The following is a 20,432-nucleotide window of genomic DNA, read 5'->3' on the forward strand; positions in this document are numbered from 1 at the left end:
CTCAAACAACTCAATTAAAAATGGACTATGGGGCTGGAGAGATTGCTTAGCGGTTAAGCGCTTGCCTGTGAAGCCTAAGCACCCTGGTTCGAGGCTCAATTCCCCAGGACCCACATTAGCCAGATGCACAAGGGGGCGTACGTGTCTGGAGTTCATTTGCAGTGGCTGGAAGCCCTGACGCGCTCATTCTCACTCTCTCTATCTGTCTTTCTCTCTGTGTCTGTCACTCTCAAATAAATAAATAAATAATGAATAAAAAATATTTTAAAAAAATATAAATAAATAAAAATGGACTATGGAACTAAATAGAGAGTTCTCAAAAGAAGAAATACAGATGATATATAAACATCTAAAAAATTGTTCTACATCCCTAGTTATCAGGGAAATGCAGATTAAAACTACATTAAGATTCCATCTCACTCCTGTCACATTGGCTACCATCATGAAAACATGACCATAAATGCTGGTAAGGATGCAGAAAAAGAGGAAGTTCTACACTGTTGGTAGGAATGCAATCTGGTCCAGCCATTGTGAAAATCACTGTGGAGGTTCCTGAGACAGCTAAAAATAGATCTACCATATGACCCAGATATAGCACTCCTAGGCATATATCCTAAGGACTCATTTCATTACCTTAGAGATATTTGCTTGCCTAGATGTCCCTCAACTGATGAGTGGATAATGAAGATATGGCACATTTACACAATGGAGTTCTACTCAGCAGTAAAGAAAAATGATGTTATGAAATCCAGGCCCAGAAAGCCAAACATCATATGTTCTCTCTCGTATGATTCAACTTCTGTGTGATTAGGAACCAAACTCAATAGCAGAGGTCAGTAATGTAGAAAGGAGATATAAAGGGAATATAAAGGAAGGGTGTGCTTAACAGGATGGTATTGTATATATGTAAGTAGAAGAACAGATTAATGAGGGTGGAAAGGCCTAAATACAGTCAGGAGAAGTGATTGAGTAAAGGAAAGATGGAGGGAGGGCTAATCAAAATCTAAGAGGATATAAATAAATCATATGGAAACCTACTTTTTTGGACAATGGGACACTCTGGAACCATTACTAGAAAATTTACTAGAAAATTTTCAGTGCCAGGGATGGGAGACCTCAGTGACTTGCTGGCCAGGGAGGTTCCTGATGTGTGTAAAACATTATAAGCCATTGCCAAGGCCCTTGGTTTCCCACCAGGAATAGATGGTAAGACACTATTGGCTGAAGACTTCACATACTTGGGCTGCAAGGTCACTGAGAAATCCTGCTGGGACTGAGATGAAAACCTCTTCCATGTAGATCAGCTGACAGAGAGCTAGAAAAGCCACACTGCATGCAGTTCAGTGGGAAAGGAAGAAATCACCAGTGAAGATACTCCACAGTAGACACTGCAAGCCTTATATTTGGCCAACCAGGCCAAATGAGTCAAGGGGTGCAATAGTGGCACCTCTGATTTGGGGGAAACTAACTATTCTCTAATTTGACTGGTGGCCCAAACCACAGGAGGGAATACATCCCTGATACTGAAAGCCTACAAAAGGGCCAATCATGAGCCCCAGGGGTGTAACGTCTGCTGCTGTCTGACTAAATGTATATACTATGCTCATCAAACTGCCCAGTAAGCACTTCTGGTAAGGTTCATACCCATATCTTAATGTTACTCTCACTTTTTAGTTAGAGAACTTTCTCTTTTCAGATGTCAGTAACCTTGAGATGACTCAGAAGTCATCACGGAGCTGAGAAGAAGTGACAGAGGAGTGCTCAGCATTCCAAAACCTCTATCACACCTTCCAAGGCTCAGGGTCCATTGTGGAAGAGGCGGCAGAAAGAATGTAAGAGCCAAAGGAAGGGTAGGACTCCTTACAACGTGCTCCTTCAGACACAAAATGGCCTGGACATCCATGACCTCTCAGCACCTGACACTACCTACACAAGACCATCGTAATAGGAGGAAAAGATATGACATCAAAATAAAAAAGAGACTGACTGAGAGGGCAGGACATTTGATGGAGAGTGGAGTTTCAAAGGGAAAGTGGGGGGAGGGAGGAAATTACTATGGGATATTGTTTATAATCATGGAAGTTGTTAATTATAAAAAAATTTTAAAAAGAACAACAAAAAAGAAATTGTCCATATTAAATACTGATTTGTATAGCAGTTGAATCAGATACTGAGGAGCATCATTTTCCTATCCACTTATTCTCTAAACACTGATATCCATGGTACTTTGCCACATGCAATCAGCTTACCTCCTCCCAGCCACCTGGGCCAGAAGTACTTAGCTTCCCCTCATCTGAACTAGCAACCCATAGGCAAGTTCTCTAATGCCTAATTCATCATTTAGGCACTTTTTATAAATTGGTATCAAAACAGCTATCAAAATTACTTTTTTAGGAAGAAAAAGCAAAAATAGTCATTTTGCTCCCTAATTTACAATTTCATATATAACACTGTACAGGCATTTCATAATTAATTTTCCATTAATTGTTTTCTTTAATTACATAGTTATTTTAAAAATTGCATTCATTAACATACATAGTCAACTTTTTAGCTAAAATTATACTTATAGATAGCTTAGAATTCATGTTAAAATATATGGATCTGCTTACATGAGATACATTAACTAAAATATAACTTCATTTTTCATGTCTTCAAATCATAAAGCCACTTAGTATCCACTATATCATTATACACATATAACTTACTGTAAATATAAAATAAATTGTATCTGCCTAAGAGAATAAAACCAATGATGACCATAAAAATGACTAGCTCATAAGATTCTTCTTCATGTTCCATTTTAATAATCTTAAATTTTATCGCTAATAAAAATTCGCAGTAAATATAGTTACTTACTTTTCAGGATTATCTACTTCTTCAGTTACAAAATTGAGGTAAAACCTAAAAAGTTATAAATTACTATTAATATATCTCATCACTGTAACATAAAGTTTCATATTGTAAATTGAACTCAGACTTATGAAAACTAAATTAAAAGGCCTGAACTAAGAAGGAAATATTGAACAACTAAAACCCCCCAAATCATTTTTCTGTTAAACAGTATTTGCAGAATGCTTAAAATAAGTCAGATGCTGGAGATAGGAGAGTGAATCCCACACTCGCAGCTTATAAAATGGACACATGGTAACATGGTGCAATGTGAGGGCAAGCACATGAGAGACGGAGAGTAGAGGAAGCCCTGCCTGGCACAGCAAGGAGGTATTTCCAGAAAGAATACTTCCCAAGAAAAGCCTTCAAGATCGCTTGCTATTAACCTCTGGTGAGGTGATACGAGATAATCCCAGCCCAAGAATGGCTCAAGAACACAGAAGTGCATCAAAGCAGTTAAACTCCAGAGAAGGACTAGTTTAGTACTTGCACAGTACAAGTGTGGCATACAGGGTTATCTGCGTTTCTTATAAGTCCAAAGTTTAAAGGTAGAACAATGGATTCAAACTATATAAGTAGGATAGCAACATTTCTTAGTTGGGATCGCTTTAACTGGCTTACTCCAGATAAACAGTACACAACCATGCAATGGTATAAATGATAATGTATTATACATTTAAAAATTACCAAGTAAAAATTCAAGAGCTGGAGGGATGGCTTAGCAGTTAAGGAATTTGCCTGCAAAGCCAAAGGACCCTGGTTCAATTCTCCAGGACTCACATTAGCCAGATGTACAAGGGCTGCACACATTTGGAGTTTGTTTGCAGTGGCTGGAAGCCCTGGTACACCCACTCTCTTTCTCTCTCTCTCTCTCTCTGTCAAATAAATGAATAAATAAAAATGAAATATTTAAATAAATGCAAATGTTCTACCATTAAAAGTTACAAAATATTATTCATATGTAAGTGTGTGGTGCATGTGTGTGTGTTTGCATGGGTGTGAATATACAGATATGAAGAGTATCTTCCTTGATTGGTCTCCAGCTTACTTACTGAGCCAGGGTGTATCACTTTTAACCCGGGTCTCTCTGATTTGGCTAGTCTAGCTAGACAGCTTGCCCCAGGGACTGCTTTCGGTTTCCCAAACATTACGGGTGGGTTGCCACGTCCACCTGACATTTATGTGGATGCTGGAGATCTGAACTTAGGTCCTCATAATTACATGGCAAGAACTTTATCTACTGTGCCACCTCCAAAGTCCATACTTATTGTCTCTAGTGGTGGAAATGTTAGTTTGGTTTACTTAGTCCACAATATAATTATAAATTATAAGCTAACTTTGTACCTCATAAATACATATACAAAGATGATTTTGATCAATTTATAATTAAAAATAAAAATAAAATGATAAATCCTCAATTCACATTTCTCCCTTCAGTGTCTTCCAATGTTGACCACACATAACCTCCATTCACAAGAATGTGAGTTGGAATGGAGTTACCATTTCTCATTTCTGTGTATTTAGGAGGCTAGTTTTAAGCACACCATTACTCCTTACATCATAAACTGAGAATTAAAAAGCAGGAAAGATGGAACATATCTCAAATCTGAAATACTTCTCTGGATCTTTTATGAGACAAGAAGCCTTTTAGCATCACAATATTTCACTTCCAAGTTCTCCATACAGTAAATTTTATACTAATGTCAGGGCCCTAGAGAAATTCACTCTGCAATCCTATCAACCCTATGCAGTAATCCCAGTGACTTATATTCTTGACTTTGTCTCCAATCTAAAGGGGTTCCTGGAAACCTTCTAAAGCCCTCCTAGCTCTTTCCTAAGTGTTCCCAATGTAAGGTTGAAATACATTCCATCTTCATCTAAGCATTAGTCAGAGAGTGGATCATAAAAATGGATTCATTGATTATTATGAGAACAGCTAAACATAAAAACAAAGAACTTTCAATCCCTTGATGTCATAGGCTTGGGAAATTTTCAGAAAATATTTGAATATTTTTGTTATTATTAATTAATAGGTAAAAACAATCTTTAATATGGGCACAGGGACACAGGTATAAAGGTACAAATCTCTAGCTGGAATGTTAGAGCATCAGCATGTCATGTACTTAAAGTAGCTCATAGCCTGCAGGAAAGATAAGGGAGCCTGGTATGCTGCATCTTCACAAAATTCCTCTCTAAGTTCACAGGCAGGAAGTTGATGTTCAAGGGTAAGCTGTCGACTATTTTAGAGGAGTACGTTGCAAGTATATATATTTGAAATGCTGAAAAAATGAGGAGCAATAGGCTAATATAAAATGTTTCCCACCACTGAACTCAGATGTGGATATTGACTATTTACATTCTATTGACAGAATCTTCAAAGTTTCACCAATGTTTTCAATACTATTTCTTCTTACCAACATCTTCATGAAATTTAAAAGGCTGGCCTTTGCTCATTAGTGCATTGTCAGAGATGTTGAATCCATCAGGATACCAGATCATAGTGTCTACAGTGTATACATGCCAGTGGAAGATTTCAATTCTACTATATGCTTGTATTGACAAGTAGGTTCAAAAAGAGATTCTGCCACATCCTTGAACTACTACTTAGGACCAGAGGACATTGTTACATGTGTATTTTCTTCACCAAGAATAGCTGCATTTTGGAGGATACTAGTTTGGCTTAAGTTGTAAAAGATGCCAAGCCAAATCTGAATATAGTGTTTATTTTTAACCTGAAGACATCCTTAAACTATTCTATTTTACCTCATGCTTACTGAAAGAGCAGTAATTAGCATTGGTTGTCTAAAAGAGTTAGTAATATGAAGCCTAGTTTGGCTTTAAAAGACATCAGAATAAGCCAGAAATGGTGGCCCAAGCCTGTAATTCCAGCACAAAGGAGGCTGAGGTAGGACTGTGAAAGGCAAACCTGGGCCTAAATAGTATTAGATCAACTGGAGCTACCTAGGAGCACAGACTCTTGGGGTGTGGGAGAGACATCAGAGTATTGAATCATCACAAGCCATCTGTGTAGAACCAGAGGTAGTGATCAGTCTTCAGAGCTCTATTTACACAACTTCTATGACATGATTCCCTCAGAGCAGGTGTGACTGATTAAGATCATGCTAATGGAGGAGGAGAAGGATCTAGCACTTTGGGTCCTTAAAAAGTGAAAGTGTGTATTCAACTCTAGTACCATTTGAAATTGTAAAGAAATGTGAAAGGACACAGTCAGGTTAATTATGCCATGTTTCTTTTCAATCACCCTTCATGCATTCTGAAACTGAAAGTGTAAAAGTACAAGTCTCTATGGTGTTGCCAGCTAGCTATGCTGTTCTTTGGTAAACATTTCTCACAGTGTGTATTCAAGAAGTGCCTGAAATTGATTTGTGTAGATTTTTTTAAATATATTTTTATTTATTTATTTATTTATTTATTTATTTGACAGAGAAAGAGGGAGAGAGAGAGAAAGAAAGAGAATTGGTGTGCCACGGCCTCCAACCACTGCAAATGAACTACAGATGCTTGGTACATCTGGCTAACATTGGTCCTGAGAAATCAACCTGGGTCTTTTAGCTTTGCAGGCAAATGCCTTAACCATTAAGCAATCTCTCCAGCCTGATTTGTGTTGATTTTTAAGCCCACGGTAATAATAAATGACATGTGTTTTCTATGGTTAAAAAAAAAAAAAGTTTCTTGCCATGATTTCTTTTTAATGACTAGAAAGTTCAACATCTAAAAATAAAGCTTGTTGCTACTGTAGGATAGAAAGCAACAGCCAGATCTCACATCTGCAACAGATTTGACATGCCTGTTATAAGCCTGAGGCAACAGGAAAGATGGGAGAAAATACAAATAAGTAAATAAATAAATAATGCCCCAAACCAAATAAATTATATTTACAAAGGAATGTTTCTAGGCTTATGTCAAAAGTCAGTTGCGCCCTCTCTCTCTCTCTCTCTCTCTCTCTCTCTGTGTGTGTTACATGCATGTGTGTATTCACATATGTGAATATTCATATGTGTGTGCAGATGTGAATATCAGTGTATTTCAGTGCATCTGGAGTTCAGAAGACAACTCCAGGTGTCATCTACATGAATGCCAACCATTTCCTTTGAGATAGGGTCTCTCTCTGACCTGGAGCTCACCAATTAGGCTGAGAATACATGGCAGTAAGCTCAAGGGATCCTTCAGTCTCTGCCTCTCCATGGCTGGGGTTACAGTCATGCACTGCCAGCCTGACATTTCACTGGGGTGGTATAGATTGACCTCAGTTCCACATGCTTGTGAGGCAAGCACTCTACTCACTGATATCTCCTCAGTTGTTTCTTTTTTCAGTATTTTATTTTTCTTTATGTGTTTTAGAGAGGGAGAGAGAAATAGGGAGGGGGGAGCGAATGGGCACGCCAGGGCCTCCAGCTGCTGCAAACGAACTCCAGATGCATGTGACCCCTTGTGCATCTGGATTTTGTCGTTCCTGGGGAATCGAACCCGGGTCCTTTGGCTTTGCAGGCAAGCACTTAGCCACTTATCCATTTCTCCAGTCCATCTCAGTTTCTTCTTGGCAGTTGTTTTAGAACTTGGCCTTTTCTAACAAAATTAAGGCGGGGTGGACTCTATCTATCTATCTATCTATCTATCTATCTATCTATCTATCATCTTGATAGATAGACAAAAAAAACAAGCTGATAGATACCTATAGATATAGATAGATAGTTATATTAGATATCCCAACCTAACATATTTTTTCCATGGCTCTAGAGATTAGAGGAAAGGAAAGAGCTTGGGGTCAGGTAGGAAGAAGGAAAAGGCAGTTTATTATAATGCAAACATCCTCATTCTGTAGGAAAGATACCTTTGTGTCCTCCCTGTCTCCAGTACTAAATCTACAGCATTCTCTTTGGTTTACTTCTTCTCCATGCCCATTAAGAATGCTCACAGGTTTATTGTCCCAACTCTACCAAAATGGTGTCTAAAAGGCAAGGGAAGTGTGCATTCCAACCACCAACCCCATGTATTATTTTTAAAGGCAGAAGATTCTTTAGGTTAGATTGATACAGAGGCCCAAAATAATCCTGGCAGTTGCTTTAGAAAGACTAAATCTATTGTGGATATGATTAAAGAGCAAGAAAAATGACACTGAAAAACAATCTCCTATTACACAGTTTTTTTGGAAAAAAAAATCCTACCAAGAAATATGTAGTTTTGGATTAGAGATAGGGTTGAAATTGGTTGGCTTCTTCAGGACCACAGAGGAACTGACAGATCTATTTCTCTGAATGCAGACATTGGCAATAATATTAAAGTTATTCTGACCCAACTCTGTGACCTGGCTGGGTTAATGATTCCTTTTCTCCTAATCAGACAACAATGAAAGAGTTGTCATCATTCTGGAAAGGTCCCTGCTCTCCTCAAAGCTAAAACTTCGCTCTATTCATGTTCCCCAAAGTTTGGATGTAACTCTTTTCTATTCAACCTAGCTGCAGGAGTTGAATTGCTTACAAAAAAAAGGTCTCCAGGGCAACAGAAGGCTTGCTGCTTTTCCAAACAGGCAGCAGCTGGCCAGTTAGTTCTGATTTCTAGCTCTTTCCCTTCTTTCTTACACATTTACAGTGCCTCCACATTTTTTTTTTAAACATCGTCTCAGCAGCAGTATATGTAATAGTGGCTCATTTAGAGCCCCCATTTATAATTCTGAAGCTTAGTCTTGTAATTCTATTGTTATACAGGCAAGGTTCACCAGGCAGCATTTAGGCGGCATAGCAAGTCAAGATAGAAATACAGTTTCCTGTCGTCCTCTACATAAGCCACTTGTATCAGATAACATCCCCTTTAAAGCGCTGGGCTTATTTTCCAATATTGTGATTGAACCCTCAAGAACCTGAGGAAATCAATGTGTCTTGCTCTTTAAAATGGTGCATAGGCATGGGGATTTTTGTGGGCAAAATACAAATAAAAGTTAGTGTAGGGCTGGAGAGATTGCTTAGTGGTTAAGGTGCTTGCCTGTGAAGCCTAAGAACACATGTTCAACTCTCCAGGTCCCACATAAGCCAGCCGCAGTGACGCAAGTGTGCAATGTTGCACACGCGCACAAGGGGAAGCTCACATGTGGAATTCAATTCCAGTGGCGTGAGGCCCTGACTGCCAATTCTCTCTCCCTTCCCCAAACCTCTCTCTCACGGATACACATTAAAAAAGGCCATTCTGTTGGGCTTGCCCCCCACCCAATTTTTTTCGTAAAAGTTTGTGTAAATCCTTGGCTCAACATGAATAAAATTTAATGTTAATAAGCTAAGGGGTTTTGTATAGGGAGAAATCTATTGTTACACTCTGAAAGCCTGACTATAGGTAAAGCAGGTGGCCTGAATGAATGAGTGAATGAATGAATATTCAGTTCTGGGTAGTGGAAGATTGAGGAGGGCGGAGACATTTGAAGAGTCTGTGGGAACAGGTGCCTAGTGCTCAAAGGCAAAAGAAACTTCATTCAGTAGAATTAATCAAATCTTCCTGTGCAGTTCTCCACATTCCACAGTGTTGATGGAGTACCTCAGGCTCCCAGCACCAGCCTATGGCTGAAAGTGCTTGTTCCCCATCTCCACCCACACACACATTCCACTCAGGGTAAGGGGCACTTCCAGTGATCCTCACAGTTGCCTGGCTACCACCCCACGGTATGGAACCCTGATGCTGACTGAATAGCCCTGAATGACTTGGTTCTGTTTCTAACCCTGTGATCATACTCAGTTCATTTCTCTGTCCAGCACCACATTGTGCTTTGGGCAAGAATGAAAACACTTCAGAAAAACTGAGTGATTCCAAACTGATGCTTACACACCATGGCTGTAAAAAATATTCTGGGGATATACCAATATTTTACACTGAGCTACAATCCTTAGAACTGTAATCTCACAGCCTTCAAACTTATTTGGCTTCAGAGCCATGCTAAAATGAAGTTACTATACTCTCTATCTTCTCTTATAATGACATATTTTCATAATTCAGTGTTATAGGGTACAGAGTATAGGTATTCTGTAATATATCTTTCTATTCCTTTATTAGCTGGAAGTAAGGAACTAAAACCTGAAAAAATGAGAGGAAATTATATTTGTGTTAGAAGTAGTTACATAATTTTGAGTGAATAGAGTATCTTGTTATTGTTTTTAGACTTGCAGAACATTATCAGAGAGAGTTGTATAACTATTAGTTTTCTAAATGAATTTTTTTAAAAAAACACCACCATTATTTACTTCAAAACGATGAAAGCCAATCTCTACAGTGATTTGTTATTTAAATAACACTTGTGTGGCTAGTGAGCTATCTTAAAATAATCGTCTCAACTAAATCTTGTAACGACAATAACTTTTAGTTGAAAAAATGTTTCTCTTTTCTGTTTGGTTATTGTTATCCAAGCCCATAAATAAAGGAAAAAAATACAAAATTTGAATGCACCTGAATAGGAGGTAACACAGATAGGCATGTATTAAAAGGAACACACCTATGATGTGATTTTAATCACCATTGCTGCATATTTCTGTTAGCAGGTGCTTGAGAAATTTTAAGGATTGTATAGGGTCCTTTAACATGTTGTACTTTATTTGTACCAGCTGATTATTATTATTATTATTATTATCATCATCATCTTGGTTTTTTGAAGTAGGGACTCGCTCTAGCCCAGGCTGACCTGGAATTCACTATGTAGTCTCAGAGTGGTCTCAAGCTCATGGCAATCCTCCTACCTCTGCCTCCTGAGTACTAGGATTAAAGGCATGCTCCACCATACCTGGCATGTACCAGCTGATTTTATTATCTTGGTTTCTCCTTTCCTGGCATTTTACCATACTATTTTAATTTCTACATCAGAATTACTTTTTTTCTTATGAGCAAAAAGAAACCAATTTATTAATCACTATGTGTTGATACTCTTGGAGGTCTTTTGACAAGCCAAGTTATAGTCCACAGCATATCATGGCATTACTCTGTCCTTACTGATAAGTAGCTAGATGTGAAGCATTCTGGCTCTCAAGACCCAGCATTTGACTTTCTTCCCTTCTTTCCCTGGTTCTCCTCCTCCCTGCCCAAGGCCAGCCACAGAAACTAGGGTTCCTCTTTCCCAAGATGGGTCACAGAAACTAGAGCCCTTCTCCTCCAAAGGAAGCTATAAAACCTAGGAATAAGCTTTAGATTTTCTTCTGCATTTCTATATAGGGGCTAGCCATAGAGAAATTTCTCTGATCTGCCTTGTCCAATAGTACATCATAACATCCTTACTCCAGAGGGTTCCAGAGTTCTCCAGAAAAATGTCATAGGCATAATCCCAGAAGAATGTGAACAGAAAAGCCTCACAAATTATATCATATCCTTTGACCATAAAATAAGTTTTGCCTGGATGTGGGGGTATCATTGTTTCTGAGGGATCCCATGTCACCTAAAATTTCAATTACATAATTACTGTGCACATGACACCATGCAAAAATATTGTATTGGTGAGAAAGTGTATTGTGTTTCTGTATCTGCCATAAAATCACAGTTTATAACAAAAGGCAGGTGAACAAAAAATACACAACAGTTACTAAACTGAAATTTCAGGAGATATCAACTTACCATCCAGCATATGCATACATCCCATAATAAAAGGCCAGTGGCAACCCCATAAGACTTGCATCTCTTCCTGAAAAAGCATCCTTGAAGTGCTCTGTTTCTCCTGAAATTAGAATGGAAAGATTTTAGAACATTCCGAAGAAGTGGTAATTATTCACTCCAATCCTAAACATGGTTGCAAGATGAACTATACTATCAGAGGTCTGGATGTATTTCTCTCTGCTTATTGACAGCTTGAAATATTACTTACTGTACCCATCTAGTGAATGAATACCAAAAGTAACCTTACTGTCATCCAGATCAGGTGACAAATCTCTTGAAAGCCTAGATGAAATGGCACTTCAAGCAACACCACACCCCTTGCAGGAACTTAACTCCATTTTGACCATGAAAGTAAACTAAATGATTTTTATGCAAACTATACCTTTAGGAGTACCATATCATTCTTGGAAGAAAAGATATTGCATGCCTTGGTGGGAAAAAAAATTAATTAAAGGCTCGGCCTTCAATAAGGAGATAGGAAGAAACCTTTTGCTCTGCATCTTTGGGAAACTTACAAATCCAGATTTACTTTCATCAGCTAATATTGTAAACTAAGCAGATAACATGTCTAATGCCCAAGAAAAACAGCAAATGAGAGTACCCAGAAAGGAAATTGTTTTAAAATTGGTCATTCTATATGCAAACAAAAGGATGTGGATGGTATATACAAGACACTCTTCCAAGTCACATCTTACCTCTTGCCTACCTTGTCAGACCTAGCATTTATAGTGATATTCTTCAGTGAGAATGAAGAATGATATTTCCTTCAAATAGCAACTTTTAATACACTGCATTATGAAAAATGTTATGATGAAAAAATGATATGATGAGTCAGAAATTTTCATTTACTAAAGCATCTCTGTGTCCTAATAAAAGGAAAATATGAACACTGGGGCTTGGGGTTCAATATATATATATAACTGCTATCATCTCCCTGGCCTAAAGACACAATATTCTTTGGAGCATGGCAATGAATAATCAATACATCAAAAAAAAAAAAAAAACCTGTGAAGATTGGGCCATCAGCCCAGATCTTCATAGTACCATTTTGAGAGTGTGACAAAGGAAGGGAGCTTTGTTTATAAACTTCAGAAATATTTTGTTGCATAGCACAGGCTGCAGGAAGATGAAAGTCAAATATTCAAAGAGGAGTTCAGCAGAGTCCCACAAATGAATGCACAACATTCAATATTAGCAGGACCTTGTTAGAGTAAAAATAAATGTACCATTTGTATTAGTGAAATCTTTCTGGAATATTAAATGAATGTGAAAAAAGGTGTAATCATGTTAAAAATTAGAAAAATCACAATTTCATGCAGTTTTACAGTGATATCAAATATGCCTGCTAAGAATGTGTTCCAACATATTAACATTTACTGTAAATGTGGTAATTATTCTCAGGGAATTTCTCAAGTTGGGTGAGAAGAAGGCTGGCCCTATGAGTTATGAATATCAAAAAGATAAGTTAAAGGAGAACTGTGTGATGATTACTGAGGTGGATTCAAGCACTCAGTCCTGACTTCTGTCTCAAGAAATATGCAGTACAATAACATCTGGCAAACTAACTGTGTATAGCCATAACTAACTATCCATAAGAATACTACCTGACATGACAACATCACACCAAAAATAAGACAGCCAAGTGACTCTTAGATAAAAGTGACAATGATATTTTTGAAACCAGAAATGTAAACAAGGATCAGAAAGACCAATGACTCTGACTATCACCACTTTTCAAATCCTGAAAAAACGTCCCACAAAGGACAAACAAGATAGCACAGAATGAAAAGCCCTCAGCACTGAGGAGAAGCAATAGTGGGTAAAATTTACTTGCAACCCAAGCATGAGGACCAGAGTTTGGATCCCCAGAACTCGTGTGCAAATACGATATGGTGACAGGCCAGTTTGGAGGAGGCAAAGACAAGTGGAGTCCCGGGGCTTACTAGCTACCAAGTCTAGCTTAACTGGTAAATTTTAGGATCAGCGAATGACCCTTTCTTAACAAATCAGGTGGAGAGCAACGGAAAAGGCCACTCAGTGTCAAACTCTGACCTCCCTACACATGCACACACATTTACACAATCACCCCCACTCATGTGCACCCACAGTGATGTGAACATTCATGAATACATGCGCACATGTACGCCACATACAAAAGGAAGAAGAAAGCACTAGAACAGACTATTTTGACTATTTTTGCCTGCATTTATGATGATTGAAATGGAATATAAGTAAACAGGCTCTGTGGAGGCCAAGGTGACTTGAAGGGCAAGCTCACATCTCCTCTCAGTGTAAGTTCTAGTGTGCACAACCTTCATTGTGTTTATTCTGGGTTGGCTGAGCTTGCTGGATTTGATGAAAGCATTCTGCCAGTAGGGCTGTAAGATCTCCCACTAAGCTTGTTAAATGGGCAACAGCAGCTCCTTTTGCCAGCTACAGAGTGACAGATCTTTCAGTGTTTGTTATTGTTTGATGCCTCTACCAATAGCCATGATTTTGCTGAACTCTGTCATTTCCTTTTGTCTTGTTGAAATTCTTCTCCTACAATGTCATTACATTTCTCTATAAATTCCCTGTCTTAGAACAGACAATATCAATGGAAACATTAAATACTTAACATGCCAAGTGATATGTCACCTCTTTACTATTTCTTCTTTCTTCTTTTATTATCTCCCATGATAACCCATGTGGCCACCTGATCATTTCCATCAAATCCAAGCCCCTGTGTGTACTTTCTTCACCAAAACAACTACATCCCACTGATGTCACCCCTTGACTTCTTTTCTTATCGAATAGCAAACTCTGTGTGGCAAAAAAAATCCATAAACTGCTCTATTTCTTCAAAGTGAAAATTTTATATAGAAAACAACATAACAGAGCTGGAGAGATGGCTTAGTGGTTAAGTGCTTGCCTGTGAAGCCTAAGGACCTGGTTCGAGGCTCCATTCCCCAGGACTCATGTTAGCCAGATGCACAAGAGGGCACATGCATCTAGAGTTCGTGCCAGAAGCATGAAGAGTTCATGCTGGAAGCCCTGGCATGCCCATTTTCTCTCTCTCTTTCTCTGCCTCTTTCTTTCTCTGACACTCTCAAATAAATAAACAAAAACAAACAAAAAAATTAAAAAGGAAATAACATAACAAGAAAGCCAAAGTTTTGAAATTGCTTTATATTGTCACTCAAATATTTTGCTGTTCATATATCTACCTTCTTCTCTGAGGATACTAATCTCAAGATAAGGAAATGTTAACTAGAAAATATAATAATTGGGCTGGAGGGATTGCTTAGTGGTTAAGGCACTTGCCTGCAAAGCCAAAGGACCCAGGTTCAATTTCCCAGGACCCACATAAGCCAGATGCACGTGGCGGAGCTTGCATCTGGAGTTCGTTTGCAGTGGCTGGAGGCCCTGATGCATCCATTCTCTCTCTTTCTCTCTCCCTCTCTCTTGGTCTCAAATAAAAATAAATAATTAAAATACATTTAAAAAAGAAAATATTAAGTATTATCTGTCATTTTTTCCTTGTCAGAAATAGAAATCCTTTTTCTCTCAATAGTTATTACATTGCCACTACTATTTATTTCTGTTAAAGTAAAAGGATATATTAATCTATGGCTAAACTAAATAGCAGAATTTCATTTTTTATTTTTATTTTTCACTCCAAGCCATTTGTACCTAGAGAATTCAAATTACTGATGCCCTACTTTACTTGTTCAGCCCAGTCTGAATCCTCCTGCTGCCATTCAACTCTAAATACCACTTCACCCCCATGTAGCCTTTCAAATCAATTAGATGACAGTATAGCGTTTAAACTTCACAAGCAAGACCAATTAAGGATTCTGCTATACAAGCAAAAGTTAGTGTTTGAAGAGAACAGAAACAGATACGTACTTTAAAAAGCATTTACTTTTCAGTCCATACCTTTAATTAGTTGTATAACTCCAGGGACTATAATTATCAGAATTGCAGTAAGCTTGCAAAAGGTTAGGAAAATCTGGATCCGGGCACTCCAGCTGACACTCATGCTATTGAGAACCATCACAACAGCTGCAAATAAATAAGACAGAGTCACAGTGACCTCTTATGTCCTGTCATGGAAATTGTGACTTTCAAACTAGGATAGTTGGCAGGACCTAGAAAAGTATTAGCAATGCTAGATCTCAGGCCCTGATCCAGAACCAGTCTACATCTCAACATTATGCACACAAAAGTTTGAAAAGCTTCAATAAAATCTTGGGTCTGGAGAGTTAGAAATCCTCTTTAGTTGTTTGCATCTGTCAGTAAGAATGGGCACATAGTGTCTTGATCTCACAATGAAATGACAGTATCTTCCACCTAGATTCTGAACTCATTACAGAAAGATATTAACGTTGCTGACTTTGACTCTATATGGCAACTGTTCCTTCTCCAGTGATGTTGTATCTCTCAAGGGCTGGTAAGCAGTGCAGTTATCTAGAATCTCATTCTTGGCCCTAAAGGCCAGTCTTGTTCAGTACTCTTCTTATATCACCTCACTCCAATTAGCACATCAATAGGTGAGTTCTAAACCCACCCTATAAATGCAAGCTCTCAATATATATTCTCCAGCTTCTAGCTTAGAGTATGCACTCGGTCTAAAGTCCACACACTTTTCTTCCTTCCCTTCCTTCCTTCTCTTCCATCCTTCCATCCTTCCTTCCTTTCTTTTTGTTTTGATTGACATTAATGTATATTGGTAAAATATGTTTAGGTATACAACATCTAATAAATTTTTCTAAATATACAGCAGATGCCAAATGAAGACATTTTTGGAAAAATCAAAACAAAGTTATAAAACACAGTTAAGTACATGAGTTAAGAATATTGTTTATTTACTTTACTAAAGAACCAGTTCTCCAGTCTTTCATTTTTACATGTATTTTCTTTAGCAAAAGTAAACCCCAAATTTGAGGGACTTAATCCTTTCCTCTAAGTCTTAATATTTATAATTTTGCATTTCATATTTAAATATGCTCATGTCACTCTCCTAAAATCTCCAAATTTGAATTGCTCCTGGTTTCCCAAGCACCCATCACTATCTGCCCTTCCCACCTTGTGGTCAGTGGAATTAAGGCTCGACCAAGGGCTATTCATACCCATATTGCCAGTACTCAACTCCATGCCTGGCCCAGTTTGATAACTAACTTACTTTTTGTTTCTCTTTTTGAATGATTGAAAAATGAGTGAATTGGGTTCTCAGAAAATTTAAGGCACGAAGTAAATAGTGTTACTTTCTTCTGGCCTCTTTCTGCCCTATTAGAATGATTGGGCCCATCCTACACAGTGAAATTCTACTCTGTGCTCTTTCTAGAATATGTAATTTTAACAAAGCAATAGATACTCCATTTATGTATGGTTATTATTGATAAAGAATTTAATTTATAAACAAAGAAAGCAAATGTACAAAATTATTTCTCAGGAGATGAAACAAAATGCTAACAGATCTCTTATCATTCAAATTTCAATTGGAAGTTTTCCTTGTTTATAGTAATGAGTTATTTTTATAATTACCCCAATAAATGTAAATATTAGTTCATTTCTGTATCTAAAAATCAGTAAAATGTTAGTATCACATAATAAATAATGAAAAATAAAACAGCCCAGACCTTCAAAGTAGAACTAATTAAGTTACATAATTTTTAAAATATTTTTATTTATTTGTTTGCAAGGTAAGAGAGAGAGTATATGAATGCACCAAGTCTCTTTGCCACTGCAGACAAACTCCTGGCTTTGTGTGGATACTGGCAATGAACTCAGGTTTGCAGGCTTTATAAGCAAGTGTCTTTAACTGCTGAGCCATCTTCCCAGCCACATAGTTATACTCTTTAAATGCTTTTGTAGAGCTACTTAAAATTTTGAAACAATCAAATATATATTCCCTTAAAAGATTTTTATGATATATTGCTGATCAGCATAGCAGGTTAAATAGATTAGATGGGGCAAAAAGAAAAAAAAAAAAAGAGGTCTGAGAGAATATTTACCAAAATGTTAGCAAGTACCTGTACCTGTCAGAATACCAGAGAGTTTTATCACTTGGAAATTTCCAGCCATATTTAAATAAATTTTATACAAAATTGATAGCATTTTAGTAACCATAGTTAATAACTAAGCTGTCTACTAAGATAAAGAAGCAAGTAAATGAGCTGATGCGTGGGTTAACCAATTTACTCTGGTAAACACCAAGTTTAATGTAAAATATTAAGTAACCATATTGCAATGTCAAATTATATCATGGAAAAACATCATGAAAGTTGGAAAAATAATAGATTAGAAAATGAAATAAGTGGTTATTAATGAAGAACTATTTCAAAGAAGCAATGATGAGAATGATGACCAAGGCCAAAGCTGTCAATCACCTTGGACAGGGTTATTATAATTTACCTATCTTTGAAGGTGAAAGCATGAAGAAATAGAGAGACCTACTGTCAATAGCAAAACACATTATTTTACCAGGAATAATAAAAAATTACAATCATTTATCTGTCTCCAGCACAGAGCACTGACATACTGAAAACAATCAAGAATGACCCTGCTTCTCCCAGTTCATCCAATGATTTTCCTATGCAAATTCTTGTGTGATAAATGAGTTGTCATATGAAAATGATTATTTTTTTAATTAAGATGGCATGAAAATAAAGGGAAGAGAATGGCTTTAGTTCCCTCCAGCAACAAAAGAGCACTGTTTTCTCTCTATAACTCAAAGCACTCCATGTTTCTGATATTCACAGTGGAAAAGAGCCCCTTGGTGAAAGAGAAGAAAGAGGAAAAGAGGAAGCAAGCTGGGTAGATAAGCAGACAAAAGAAAGGAAATAAAGAAAGAAAGATAGAAAGAGAGGAGAGAGACATTTTTATTTGAGGACCATCTGACCATGTATGTGCTTGGGGGAAAAATGGCATTTATCTTTAGTAGAGTTTAAGTACCAACTAATGCCCTTTGGAGTAGGCAAAAAAAAAAAAAAAAAAAAAAAAAGTCAATATTTGAAACTTTATTTTCTCATTTGGATTCTTGGAAAAACGGAAAACAAACCCCAGCAAATATGAACTAATCCTCTCACCCCATGCGTTAGCCTTAGCTAAGGCAAAATTCTGGTTGAGACTGGCTTTTTTCAAAGGTTTCTCAAATGCTACTTTATCTGAGCATCTAGCACTGTGATCATTACTTGGTACACCACATTCCAGGTGAAATGCACCTCACTGACCCAAAGGTACAACTTAACAGTAACAAGGCAGCCAGTGCTCAGACCCAGTGGAGATTCTCCAGTGACAAAAACTGCTGTTTTATCACGTGCCTGCACAGTGAAATTTAAGACTGCTCATGTTGCTTAGCCAACAACATTGAAAAGGGATTTGGGATTCAGTAAATGCAGGCTTTCTGAGTTTCTGAAATAAATAATATCTACTTTTTAAATATGTGTACTATCTACCTATATCATAATCATAGAAGTCTGAGCCAGTGCTTGGACCCTAACTTTACTTCCTCTGAGTAACTGCTAATTTCACACAGCAGGAATTGTTTTGGGGGCCTTGCCTCATATATTTACCAAAATGAAAATAGAGAGACATAGGGTATTTATTTAAGATATGGCTTCTTAAGAACAGAAATGTAGCAATAAAAGTTACATCACTAAATCCTGAAAATAAGACATCTCTATTTCTAAGAAACTACATTTGAAGAGGATGATCAGGGGAATCTTAGGAACTGTCACCATGACATAAGGATTGGCAAGTATTTCCTTCTCCGCTCTCCATTCTCCCACACTGTCCTTCATGTTAAAAAGAGAGATTACAGTCTGGATATATTGGGTTTTCTCTGAAATTTAGAAAAAATTTTAGCTTCTGAATTATAACTGATTCATGCTAAACCGATAAAACATGGATGCTACATGAGGCAATAAAAGCAAAAAAGGGCTCCACTGTTTTTGCAATAGCTGTTCTGGGTTTTCTTGATCTCTTGTTGATTTCAGAGAGGGTGTGAATGAATCAGCACCTTTCAAAGCAAAGAGACAAGTTTCTATCTACAATCTCCCTGTTGGGAATAAAAAGGGTATGCATTAAATAAACATAGACTTATTTTAGGTCAAACATTGCACAGAGACTTTTCATGGATAGTATTACTCAATTCTCTATGTTATGGTTACTATTACTGGTCCTAATTTTCATATGAACAGCTAAAATTGCAATATGGTCTAACTTGCCTATGTTCATATAGGTATTAAGTGTTAAGACTGCAAAGCAGAGAGGCTAAATCCAGAACCTATGACCATATCACTAGCTCACAGGTAAAACAACGAGGAAATAGCTCAAATGACGTGTGTGGCCTCACTAGCATTCCTACGTCTTTCTAACTCACAGTGTCCCTTCCTCTCTGCATAGGTTCATGTTTATCTTAGCTGTGATTGCAAGACATGTTAATTTCACATTTTATTTCCATCCTCCCAACGATAGGGTGCTGCTCCACAATATTTGGATGTTTTGCTATTATGCATATCTACCTAAGAGTTGTATTAGAAATTAAGCAGCTGTCAAAAAGAATTAAGTATACTCAGGCTTTAGATTTAAAGATGGCCACTCCACATGCCATATTTCAAATGTCAGCCCAGCAAAAAAAAGCACATATTTTTCCCATATACTTTAATGGTGCCAGGAAAACACAGGAAAAAAAAAGTGGGAATAATAAATTTGCAGAACTAGCTGGTATTTTCTTGTTTTGTTTTGTTTTTCTTTTTCTTTTTTGTTAAAAACACCTCTCTCCATTTATTTATTTATTTGTTTATTTATTTTTGTTTTTTCAAGGTAGGCTCTCCCTCTTGCCCAAGCTAGCCTGGAATTCACTATGAGTCTCAGGGTGGTCTTGAACTCACATTGAACCTCCTACCTTGGCCTTTAGTGTT

At 37.4% G+C, this 20,432-nt stretch overlaps 1 protein-coding gene across 1 annotated transcript in view; it reads right to left on the reverse strand.

Moving 5' to 3' along the window:
• Positions 1-20,432, reverse strand: part of Slc7a11 (solute carrier family 7 member 11) — a 79,047-nt gene that overhangs the window by 44,783 nt on the left and 13,832 nt on the right. Inside the window, exons 4-6 of the mRNA XM_004655930.3 lie at positions 15,445-15,570; positions 11,488-11,587; positions 2,857-2,901 (exon numbers count right to left, since the gene is read on the reverse strand). Coding sequence (XP_004655987.1) covers positions 2,857-2,901; positions 11,488-11,587; positions 15,445-15,570 — 271 coding nt within the window. The remainder of the gene's footprint in view (positions 1-2,856; positions 2,902-11,487; positions 11,588-15,444; positions 15,571-20,432) is intronic.

This window comes from Jaculus jaculus, chromosome 12 (genome assembly GCF_020740685.1).
Source record: "Jaculus jaculus isolate mJacJac1 chromosome 12, mJacJac1.mat.Y.cur, whole genome shotgun sequence".
NCBI lineage: Eukaryota > Metazoa > Chordata > Mammalia > Rodentia > Dipodidae > Jaculus > Jaculus jaculus.